This window comes from Aptenodytes patagonicus, chromosome 6 (genome assembly GCF_965638725.1).
Source record: "Aptenodytes patagonicus chromosome 6, bAptPat1.pri.cur, whole genome shotgun sequence".
Taxonomy (NCBI): Eukaryota; Metazoa; Chordata; class Aves; order Sphenisciformes; family Spheniscidae; genus Aptenodytes; species Aptenodytes patagonicus.
The window spans coordinates 418979-430946 of record NC_134954.1 but is presented as its reverse complement, the minus strand read 5'-3'; the positions used below and the strand labels follow the sequence as shown (position 1 = coordinate 430946).

Here is an 11968-nt window from a genome sequence, read left to right as displayed (position 1 = left end):
CTAAAGAGTCCACCTGTTTGTGTATAGAAGATTTAAAAGTACTTGGCGTGGCATCTAATGTATTCAAGGAGGGAGGAAATACTTGATAATTCCCTTGGTATTGCCAGCCCTGCAGGGATCCATTGTCCCAAAGCAGGCAGGCAGTATGCTTGGAAGCATGCTCTTTGGGAGCAAAAGGGGAAGAACAAAAAAACCCATAACCAAACCAAGCAATGCTTGAACACATGTAACTTTTTTTTCTTTCCTGATCTACTTATTTTACGTGACACTGATCATGTTTGTTTGCATATTTCATTTCCTATCTGGCCTATGTCATTTACATCTGTTAATTTTACATGCATGTGTGTGGCTAAGTCAGAGTGGTCATTGCTAGGCTGGCCAAGGAGAACTTGTCTCTGAAGTGTTCAGGGTTGGATGGGACTTACAAAACCTGTTTGGGTGACCAAATAAAGCAAGAAGATAAAGCGTATGCATCTGTCATTCACCCTAGATATATCAATAACTTGCTATTTATGCAAAACCTTAGTGTTTCACCCAATACTGGAGTCTCATAATATTTTAGTCACAGGAGACTTCAGAACATAAATTTTGAGGAGGTTGTTTTCAGCTGAATCAGCCAGTTAGGCAATAAAAACCCTACCTTGAGAGAAGTGTGACCAGTTCTTCATTAATGTAATTCTGGAGTTAAATCCAAACCACATGAACAAAGAATGGAGGGAGGAGTGTCTGGCAGCAGACTCCGATCTAGGAAACAGAGAAGCCTTTGCTTGCTTTGAGTGTACTTACTTGATTTTCATGTGTAATACAAATTAAAGCACAAGAAACCATTGGCTACATTCAACAGTAGTCACTCCTGCGACTGGCAGCAAGAGCCTTGATTTCAGGCTTGACAGTTTTGAGAGGAGGAAATGCCTTATAGATTCATTCTCCCTCTTAGTTTAAATAAGAGTTCTTAATGGTAGTCCCCTTCCCTTTTTCCTCTGGCAAAGAAGAAAGCTTTTTCATCAGCTCCTTCATAGCATTTCTCCCCTTGTATCTGTGCTATAAAATGATTGATTGTAACAGCTGTAAATTGGTGTGTAACTGTATAAACCCACAAAAGACACAGGCAAGTTGTTGGCAAATTTTCTTTTTATCTCCTCTTTCCCCCTCAAAAAAACCCCTGAGATAATACTTCTCCCTTCTTTGTGAAGCCTTGCTAGAACTATACAAGAGCGAAATGTTATTTATTGTCGTTATAACAACTGGCACATTGGTATAATATTTTTGTTGCATCTTTGAAACTTAAATAAATCCCAAGGTGTTAAAGCAAGTAGATAGATATTACTACTTGTCTTCCCTGGAAATGCAACCAATACACCTTCTAGCATAAAGCTGAGAGGTAAGAATCTGGTTGGTGTTTTTTTGGTGTTTTGGTTTGGTTTTTGTTTTGGGGTTTGTTTGTTTGTTTTTTTTTTTTAAAGGGGTTCAGGGAGTAGATTGTAATTTCATGAATAGAGGAGTGGTGCTTCTGGGAAGGAACGGGGGTGGGAACAGACTCCTAAGTAAGCACAGAGCATCAGGAGCTTGGGTTTTTGCATTGTATTTTGAATACTCCCTTTGTCACTGGAGTTTTCTAGCCTTGGAGCGACGTTCTGGTTCAGCGTTGGCTGAAAGGATGTGAATCATTTTTCCTGCTTCCTGCAGCAATTGAAAGTGCAGTCTGTCCCGCTGTTACTGAGTCACCCTGACTAGCTGTGCTCTGTGACAGCCAGCGTGGTCACCGCTGAGCAGCCAAGTGCTGCTGATAACACACTGCAGCAGAAAAGCAGCTGCGTAGACCTGTTGGTTGGCTCGGTTGTCCCTGTTGTCTACATGACAGTGCTGCTCTGGGCAGCTGCTTCTGTGCATATGAACAGGGCACGTGGAACAGGTATGAAGTGGAAGTAATTGTGCCCTTTGGGTCTTATAACCCTCTTTTTGAGACCAAGCACATTCAGCAGCTTTCCAAATTACATGTCACTTCATATAAAGCTTTCCAGGAACTAGAGGATGTCCCTGGGCACTCTGTACAGGCATCCCAAAGCTCCCAGGAGCGCATTGTTGCTTGCTTGTAGGTTGCTGTCAAGGACTTCTCTGGAAACTTGTGTTGTCTTACTAAGAAACTGCTGGTTAAGTGGAGGGGTTAATGAGTGGGAGGCTTGCAGCTGCTGTGAGAGTAGCAGCTACTCAGTAGAGATTTGCTCCAGAATCCTAGATTTTGGTAAGAAGCTGTGCACTCCCTCTGCCTGGATGGGGAGATTCAGTTACACTTGTTTTCTGACCGGTTCATCTGCTCGTGTGAAGGATAGAAAGAACCTGGACCAGGCTCAGATGCCTGTAATGTAGTCTCGGACTCCTGGTACTCTGCAGGCATCTGCTGAGGGTCTGCTGAGTGACAAAGGAATCTGTGTATGTTGTTTTGGAAGGGGGCAATGTGCAGGTAGATACCACCTGTGTTGGGGGTCAGCTGTGAATAACAAAGACACGCTTGTTTTATGAAGGCTGGGTCATACACACCAACCAGTATTTGCAGGCCCAAAGGAGGCAAATTTGCTAGAAACTTGTGTGATTCAGGCCTTGGTGAGGCATATGGGTGCTGTGAACAACCTCTCTGAGTTGGTGGAAAAGTTTCATGGGGCTGATAATGGAGTTGATGTCTCTTCTGTTCTGCCCTGCCCCCGTCGAATCTGTGGAACACCAGTTGCGAAGGCTGTTGCATGGTGACAGTAGAAGGGATTTTATAGTGACTTTGCTTAGCACAGGTTGGTTCTGGTGAACTCAGTTTAGGGAGAATGAAATTCTAAAGTTTTGCTAGTGTGCACCTCAGTCACGAACGGTCCAAACCCCAAAACACAGCGAGGCTTCCACAGGGGGCCACTAGAAGCTGAAACCAGTAATTTCCCTTTCTGCTCAATGGGAACATCCTTTTAAGGATACTTTTAAAGTGTGCCTCTTTGGTGGTGATTTTAAATTAGGCTGCTTTACTTTGTACTTAAATGGTCTAGGATCTTTGCAGAGCTCAGCTGAGGGAAACTGAATCTGGGCAGTTCCTGAAGCTATCTGCAAATGTATGTTTGAAGATGGCCTAGGTCTGCACTTTCCCAGATGCAAAGAAAAACTACTCACCATGCTTTCAACCTATATTTTAGCCTGAGATCAATGTGAAAACTAAAAAAGCACAAATTGAAGTAATTTTATATTTAAGAAATCTAAGGCCAGAAGAGATCAGCTAGTACAATTGCTTGTATGTTTTCATTTTACGAAGTAGTTTTTGTTTGTAACCAAAGCAACTTGTATTTGCTTCTGGAAAGATACTCATTCTCACTTGACCTGAGGACATTAATAGAAAGGAAATTCATGGCTTCTTCCAGTGTCTAATTGCAATCTTTTTCCTTCTCATTTCAAACAGCTTGGACCCGCTATCTAGCTCCTGGCATTTAAGGCTCTACTGTATTGGATTAAAAGACCTTTTGAACCCATGACTTCCTCAGCTGGTAAGTGAGCGATATAACATATGTATAATATAACATATGCAGTATAACTAATCAAATCATCATCTTGTTTAACTAAATTAAGCTTAAAGTCTCTTGCTGTAAGGTGTATTTTCATGTTTGAATGTTTTCTGCACCAGCTCTGATTTTTTTTTTTAACCTTCTTAAAATGCACTTGCTGAAAACAATAATGAAATGCTAATGTTGTATAGGGAGCTGAAAATCCCATGGAAGGAGAGAGACTATTTTTTCCCCCTTTTCTTTTTCTATAGCTCAGCTCATGCAGAAGCCTGAGAGGCTTAAAGTGCACAATTTCGTGACACTATCCATTTAGATAACTATGGTCTCAGGAAATCTCTGTAAGAAAGAGTGTAAATGCAACTTGGAACCAGGGATCTCATGCAAGAAAACAAAAATATGTCTTAGGAAGCAGAGGAAGGATAGGCTTCTGGTTAAGCTGGCCAGATTGATGGATTAGTTTGATCCTTGAGTTTTCCATGTGCTTCCTGTATGACCTTGTTCAAACCATTGGGCTCATCTGTGAAGCAAGAAGATGTTCTCCTCCCATCCATACTGGCTTGTGTATTTCCGTGGTCCAAGTGAGCATGGCCCAAGCCACGGCTGGTGGGCCAAACTGAGCAAGGGACATGCTGTTTGGCCTGGTTGTTTTCATCAGCGGAGAGAAGGAAGAGCTGCTTGGGCAAAAGTCTTGGTGTGTTCCAAAAGCTGAACTCCAGATTTGTAAACCCCATGTGTCTGCACCTGTGTCCCTGCAGGGCGGAGGAGTAGTTAGGGCTGGAGACCTGCTTCTGTATGTGTGCGTGTGTGTGCACATAGCTGATGGGGCCATAAATTGGGAAATCCTAAAACTGGGCTCCAACAGCTGGAGATGTCAAGACTGGATGGCTCCTTGGGGATTTTATCTGTGGAGAGTTTTACCATAATGTGGCAAGTCCTCCCAGCTGACCTGGTCTAACAAGGAGCAGTTTTCCCCTGCAACAGGTGTGAGTGACTGACATGCAAAGAGAGGGGAAAATGAGCCCTTCTTTCTATTATTCTTCAACTGCATATCAAACGAGAGTCCTCCTCCTGTTAGTGTGCTGCTCCTCTCTCCTTTTACAAGGTGGTGCACTGTCAGATCAGATAGATAGTCTGTTTGTATTACTTTGGAATGGAAAAGAATAAAGGCAGTTTCTATAAAGAAGGACTTGAAAAGGCTTCACTGGTTTTTCATCAGACCTGCTGGAAACCTTCCTTCCCCCCCACTGCCCCTTCCCCAGTCCCACCCCTGAAATGCTCACCTCTTCCTGCCTTTGTCAGGGAAGTGTCAGATTTGACACCTTTGCAGTAAAGGTACAGAAATGCAAATGGAGAAATACAGCAACACCTAATCAGAGGATGTAAACTTTCTGTGAACCTAATTTGTGGATTTAATAAAAAAAAAAAGCCTTATTGCTAACACATTTCTAAAATGCTTTTGACACTTTTCAAAAAACTCCTAATAGGACTGCTTTGACCTGGCTTTTTCTTTTCAGCTAATACAGGACTGAGGTGTGCACAGGGGAAAGGCCTGTTATCCCTCTGCTGTGGCTCTTCCCAACCATCCTGGCTTTGGGAAAGCAGGTGGCCATGGCCAGCAAGCTTGCAGCCCCATGGCGTGTTTCCTAGTGCAGCAGCAGGGATGGGATGTGCCCAGGTCTCCAGCTGTTGTGGCAGATGTGCAGGGAGCTGTGTGGGCCCACCAGCCTGTGAGGGGTTACCCCACGTGTGGGAAGCGCAACAGCACTATACACAGGAATGGGAAAGGGAGCAGGTAAATAGGAAAGGCCAGCTTCAGCTTGGATTCTCCAGGGCCAATACAGGAAAAGCTAAGCAGCATGTCTGCAATGCTGCTTAACAGAGATGACTCTGCTGCTACTCCCCCCCTCCCCCCCCCCAGATCCACTGCTGAACCAAAGCTGGCAATTTTATGTTGACTCTTGGCTGCGTTTCTGTCACTGAAGTGTCAGGATTTGCACTTGCTTTCACAGGAGCGTTACAGAAGAGCCCTAACCCCGGGGTCTTTCATCTCATGGAAATGAAGCCAAGCTGAGCTGCCTCTGGTGTTCCTGCAGCAGCAGAGAGGTTGAAGCGGCTGTGCCAGCTCAGGAACCGCCATGGATGTCACACCCAAAGACAGCCAGCTCAGGCAACTTGTCTGCAGCCTAATGCTGCTGTGTGTGCATGCTGTTGTGAGCTGCAGGCTGGGCTGTGGCTGCTGTTGCCATGTTAAGGAAACAGGCTGTGGCTTTACCTTCCTCTTGAGAGCACCTTACAGAAAGGGGCATTTCTAGATGTTAAAAACGAGGGGCTCTGTCTTAGAGGGTAACATACTGTAATGTGTGAACTCCCTTGATGATTACAGTGAGGTATTGTTATCTGGGCTAATTAAGCAGAAGTGGAGAGTGAAGTATCAAACACTATGTGATACCTAGGGGAAGTAGCTGTACAGAAAGTACATCTGGCCTTGTACTGGGGCTAGAGAGGTGCAGGCTCAGTCCAAGAGGTCATCTTGTGTGTAGGGTGTTACTTTTAGTGCAAGTGTTCCAGGCTCCTCCTTCATTTACACTTCAAAATACTAACCTCCCTCCCTAAAGCAGAAAGGTCACTACAGAAGCTCTCTCACCTCCCTCTGCTGAGCTGGTTTTTGCCCTTTTCCCCCCAGTTCAAAGGGAATTTAGCACAAAAGGGAATAAGAACCAAACAAATCTGATGCCCATCTTTGAATGAGAACACCCACCTCAGGTAACTTAAAATTACAAAGGAGAGATCTTACCAGTATCTTAGTTTCCATTTTTATTATTCCATAGGGTTGTTAACAAAAAGAAAGTTACACGTCTAGTCCCTTGGTAGTTAGGTTGCTTCCTTTCTTGTTCTACATTTGGGAACTTCCATGTATTAAGCAACTTCATAATCCTTTTTGTTTTTCTCTTTACAGTGTCAGCTCTCTGAAAGGTATTATCACAGCATAAATAACCTGCATCTCCCAAAAGTAGGAACAGGGGAGGTGTCAAACCTTATGTACAAGAATGCTGAGGGTGTCCCCCATGAAATTTTTTTAATTTTAAAGAATACTTTCCAAATCCATTGCACACTCTATTCAACTTTGCATTCAAGAGCAAAAAAACCCTACTCCAAACAACCAAACCAACCAACCAAACAAAAAACAAACCCAAACCCCCTGTGAAGTCATGTCCCAGGACAGGATTTGCCTAGCACTTCTGGGGTTAGGACTGTAGATGTATGAGCAACACCTTCAGATGGGAGATCGAGTAGAGTAGGTTTGAGACCAGCATCCAGATAAACTAGCCCAGAAATCTGTGGCCCAAGATCAACCCTACAGCAATATTACCTTGCTCACTGCAATAACTTAAGTGTCTTCTAGTATTAAACAAAAGAAACATTTGAATTCCAATACTTGAGCTAACAATGCTTAGTACAAGAATTAAGTGCTTAATTACCAGCATTGTTTCCACAACATATACATACTTTTGTTAATAGTTAACAATAGGGAGCTGTATTTAATTTTTTAAACCAGTTAGAAGTGCATCACACTCCACAATACGTGATCTGTTGTGAATTCAGTATTTTATTAAAGATTAAAAATAAAAAATGTTTGACACCCTAATATACATAAAGTCACAATAAACTCAAATGTGCTAAAAGCAAAATGTGCATAAAGACACTCATTTCTAAAAGGCACCCTGCCACCAATATCTTTTAAATGCTCATCTAATTCCAACAGGTTTCTAGTTTTCTCTTCCTTCACTGAAGGTGAAACTCTATAGACTGCTACCGAGTACAGATGCTAACCACACCAACCCCTTTCAGGGATCTTTGCTATCACTAGAACACTTAAAACTCTACATGCAGACTTATCTGAGCTTCTCATGGAGTTAACCGTCATGATTTGAAATGCACAAGGGCTTTTTCTTAAGAGAAAAAGGTAGTGATATTTGGGCCACTTATAAGGGCCAAGAGAAAGAGACAGGGTTGTAAAATAACTGCTGTGTATCCCCCAAAGAGCTTTGCTACTAGAAGCCAACTCCCTCCTCCCCCCTCATCAAAACAACCCCTAAAGTTACAAAATGCCACACGCACACACACATACACACAGATGAAATGTTAACATGTTTAGCTATTAGCCTGTCAGGGCATGACAGCGTAAGAGTGCCATTGATGCAGTCCCAAAACACAGCGATGCCAGCTGCACACATGCACACGTGCTGGCGGTCCTCTGTGCTGCTTGGAGGGCTGCAGGGGAGCGTGGGGCCCTGCTGCTCTTCCTGCTAGGTAGGTCTGCGTTGACTCCTGCGTGCTCCTCTGTTACCAGGGTCTCCACATCGATTTGGGTAAGCTAGGCGAAGGCAGGCCATGCGTCCGGGAAGCGTCCAGTCCATCAGTGGAGGTCTGGCCAGGCTCGGCCTCCACCTCATCCGAGTCGGAGCAGGTCTCTTCACTGGGGGAGGGCGAGGGTGCTGAGGCAGGGAGAGCAAGGCCCAGGGAGGCCTCGGCCGCTGGGGCCAGCGCCTCACTGCTGGGCCAGGGGCCGAGGGCAGGATCTGCCAAAATGTCCGCGATCAAGTCCGGGAAGCCGCCCTCGTTGAGGGGCATGGACTCCAGCAGGTGGTTGAGCAGCTCAGCAGCCGTGGTGGCATCGATGCCAGGGCAGCTGGAGACGAAGGTGTGCACCTCGTGCATGCACTGGATGTAGCCGGCGGCGAAGCGCTCGCTGGCCTCGCGGTGCAGCCGCCCGCCCTCTGCGCCGCGGGAGACAGAAAGGGGAGCGGGGTGAGGCGCGGGCCGGGCCGGGCCGGCCCCCCGCCGCCGCCGCCCCGCCGGCACTCACCCAGGGAGCGGCGCTCCAGCACGGCCTGCACCCGCCGCACCGTCAGCTCCAGCACCTCCGCGTTCTCCAGCTTCGCCTGAAACTGACCCGGGGCGCCGCGGCCGTCAGCGCGGCCCCGCGCCCCGCCGCCCGCGTCGGCCCGGCCCCCGCCCCGCCGCCTCACCTCGCTGTCGGCCAGCAGCAGCCGCAGCTCCTGCAGGCTCTCGTTGATCCGCGCCCGGCGCTTCTTCTCCACCAGCGGCTTCCTCGTCTGCGGGGACAACAGCGCCGTCAGCCCGCCGCCCGCCCGGCCCCGGCCCCGGCCCCGGCCCCGGCCCCGCCCGCCGCGGCGCCCCCGTCGCTCACCTTCCTGTCGGCCCTGGCCTCCGCGCAGTCCTCGTCCCCCCGCGGCGAGCGGCCCTTGCCGGGCCGGAAGGAGGGCGCCATGGCGCGGCCCGGCGGACCCGCGCTGCTCCGCTCCGCTCCGCTCCCCGCCCCGCGCCGCCGTACTTATACCCTTCGATTTGCATGTCAATGAGCCCATTGGCCGCGCCGCGCGGGCAGCCGCCGGAGCGTTGGCCGAACGGGCCAATGGAAGGCGGGCGCTTTGTCTGCGCCGGGGCGGGGGGGGGGGGGCGTGCCGCCGAGCCTGCGGTTGCCGTCGGCCGCCGCGCTGCTCGCCGGGCCCTGCCGGCGTTGTTGGCCCGGCCCGGCCAGGCCCGGTGCGGGCGCGGCTCCGCCGCTTGGGCCGACCGTCCCTTCGCTCCCCGGGGCTTGTCGCGGCCTGGGCAGCAGCGCGGAGGCCGGCAGGGCCCGGGGTGCCGGGGCAGGGGGCCGTACCCCCAGCCTGCAGCACGGCATCTCCTGCTGCGGCCTTGAAGCGCTGGGGCACATCGGTGACCTCCAAAAAAACCACCTCCAAAAACCCCAACCCTCCGCCATCTACGTGTTCAAAGCCTTAGAAAATGTGTGTGTAGGGGTTCTGTTTACCAGCCAGAGAGCATGCTCGAGGCCATCAACGCGCCTCGCTGCCGGCAGCGCATGTGGTCACAGCTGTGGGCCGGGATGGCTGGGTACGAGCAACAACCTGGGCGTGAAAGAGGCTAATTCATCCCTGAGCAGGAAACCAGTGGGGTCTGAGCATGCACAGCTGATGACGGGTCCGGTCCTTTCGTCCTGTCCCCACCCAAATGGATGGGGAGGTTTTTAAAGTTGGGCCTTTTTGCAACCGTGCAGGGTTTGGGTGCCTGCCTGGGACGACGCACTCGCTTCAGGCTGTGTAGCAGAGAAGCGTTAGCACCACGGCCATTTTCCAGCGGTTGGCCGAGACGGGGCTGTTGCAGCCCTTTCTCAGCCTGGGGGGGCTGCTCGCCTGCCTGGCAGCCATGGGGAGCTGCGCCCCAAATGCTCGGTGCCTTCCCTGGGCGCATTGCAGCCCTCTGCCTCCCTTGGCTGAAAGAGCCCGGCAGGCCAGCTTTGTGTGGGTAACTTGATGCTGATGACAGTTGGCAGCTGCAGTTCCCCCAGCAGACTGAGGCAAATAAAAGCATTAGGGCTCGTCCCAGAGGAGAGCGACAGGTGTTCACTCCCGCTCCTTTGTTTCCCTCCTTTTATTCTCCTCGCTAATGCATGTCATATTTTTACCGCCCGAGGAAACGGGAGACACATCCCCCACTTGAATTGGCATTGTAGGCATGGAGCCGCACGCTTGCCTCCCTGTACGTGTCCGGCATGGCTCCCCTCCTGCTCTGGCATACCCCTGTTCATTTCGCCATTAAAAACCCCAGGGAAGACCCTCTGGTTTTGGTGGTGCTGAGGTTTTCCTTGCTGAGAGGTCCGGCGCGAGCTGGTGTGCCCACAGCTGCACAGAGAGCCCCAGGACCCCCAGCTCTATTACTTTTTATTGATCTGTGTCTGTAAGTTGGTGTCTGACTCGTCCCACATGGTCCAGCGGGTAATGGCACGCGTGCTGAGAAAGGCCCTGGTAGCTCTTAGTCAGTCCCAGTATTACTTAATGCTGCTTTTCATCTTCAAAGAGCCATATAAACATCTGCACCCACAATATGCTAATCTGCGTCTGATAAAAGAGTAAACCAGGATAGAGATGTTCAGCACCATCTTCTCATGGTCATCGCAGGGGAGTGCATCAGGGATAAAGCTGGCACATGGGATATCTTGGCTGGAGACCTAAGCTCAGACCACTCTGCTTTTTGTATCGCAATGAACAGGAGATTTTATTTTCAGAAAGGTGCTTCTGTTGTGTTTCTTCCTTGTATTTTAAAGCAACAATGCTTGGATTTTGGCAGAGAGTTTGCTCTGTAGGTGACATGTTTCATTGCACCAGGCAGGACAGAGTACCTGGGGCTGGATGACTAAATCTGTCCTTCCGCTTCTGATGCACCCAACGCTCCATGTAATGCAGTGTGGAAACTGGCTTATCCTTGTCATCGATACCATTAATGCAGGCTAAGCAGAAATGCTGTTTAGGCCAGGCCAGGTACATAATGTTTTTGTCTTTAAGCAAGTAGAGACATCTGTGACTGCATTTTGTGTACAGTTTATTCATAGTTAGCCTAAATGGGAGGGAAAAAAGACAATTGTATGGGTGCAAATGACAGCAAAGTAATGGGTGTCACGATTTTGAAGGAGCCATCTTTGTTCTGAACCAAACTAGGCACGTAAGATCAGTAGACGTGTAAAAACACAAATACACACACAAACGTGTTTATAAAATGTGCAGTAACACACTGAATACATGTAGTCATGTGGTAAAAGATGGAACTCCAAGAGTTTGTGAGCTTGTTTTCTCTTCAGAGAAAGCTTAGCTTTTCTTAGCATACGTAATCAGAGATGCTCAAACAGTGGGGTTTACACTGGTGTAAATTCTGCCGATTTACACAAGAAACAGTGCACCGCTGCAGCTGCAAATCTAGTCCCCAAATCTGTCAGGCCTCTTTACTGCAGTCGTTTGTATTGGTTGTGTTTCAGAGCTAACTTAGGTTAGAGATGCTGCATTGTTAATCTAGGAAAATGTGAAGTGAAGGAGCTCCTGAATTCACCTCAGTCATGGTTCAGATGTGTCAGGACTTGGGTGATGACATGCTGATGGCTGCTGAACAGCAATGATTTCTCACAAGCCTCAGATCTGCATGTTTTGGAGCAGTGAGGAGCCGCAGGCACAGGGTGAGGACTTCTGCATGCACAAGAAGAGGAGACTCCAGCAGCGGGCTAGCAAAGCTTGGCCAAGAAAGGCCAGAGAGAGTTGGCCAAGGCTATAACATCCAATTTCTGTTCTGACTTGGTGGGTGCTGATGGCAAGGTATTTTACACATTGCTAGCTCTTGCTCTGCAGCATGTCTTTTTGTATTTTCTTTGAAAAGCTGCAGGTCAAATGAGTTGACAAATGCTGGAGCCGTTTGTGCTGGACATTAAAAATGTATGTGCCATAAATATCAGGGCATTACTAGAGCTGCCATTCTGGAGGAAGAAGTCACTGCAGGCTATCTGCTCTAGCCCACAGGGATAATGTGACATTTTTGTGCCACTTTAAACAAGCTCCGTCACATCAGGTGAAGCGATTCATGATAAC

The 11968-nt window shown here is 48.6% G+C and overlaps 1 protein-coding gene across 2 annotated transcripts; it reads right to left on the bottom strand.

The window, feature by feature from the left end:
- Positions 1-6334: 6334 nt before the first annotated feature.
- On the bottom strand, positions 6335-8836 carry LOC143161710 (transcription cofactor HES-6-like). Of its 2 annotated transcripts, XM_076340824.1 has the most exons (4): positions 8746-8836; positions 8564-8650; positions 8401-8482; positions 6335-8311 (listed from the first exon to the last, which is right to left on the bottom strand). In XM_076340824.1, the coding sequence occupies exons 1-4, from the start codon at positions 8824-8826 to the stop codon at positions 7878-7880; spliced, it is 684 nt and encodes a 227-aa protein (XP_076196939.1). In that variant the 5' UTR covers positions 8827-8836; the 3' UTR covers positions 6335-7877. The 2 variants fall into 2 exon arrangements, with proteins under 2 accessions (XP_076196939.1, XP_076196940.1); XM_076340825.1 differs by lacking the exon at positions 8564-8650.
- Positions 8837-11968: the final 3132 nt, after the last annotated feature.

Coding starts and splice junctions, on each gene's coding strand:
- LOC143161710 (XM_076340824.1), bottom strand. CDS start 8,826: ATGGCGCCCTCCTTCCGGCCCGGCAAGGGCCGCTCGCCGCGGGGGGAC. Junction 8,651..8,745: donor AGGCCAGGGCCGACAGGAAG/GTGAGCGACGGG, acceptor TTGTCCCCGCAG/ACGAGGAAGCCGCTGGTGGA. Junction 8,483..8,563: donor TGCTGCTGGCCGACAGCGAG/GTGAGGCGGCGG, acceptor GCCCCGGGTCAG/TTTCAGGCGAAGCTGGAGAA.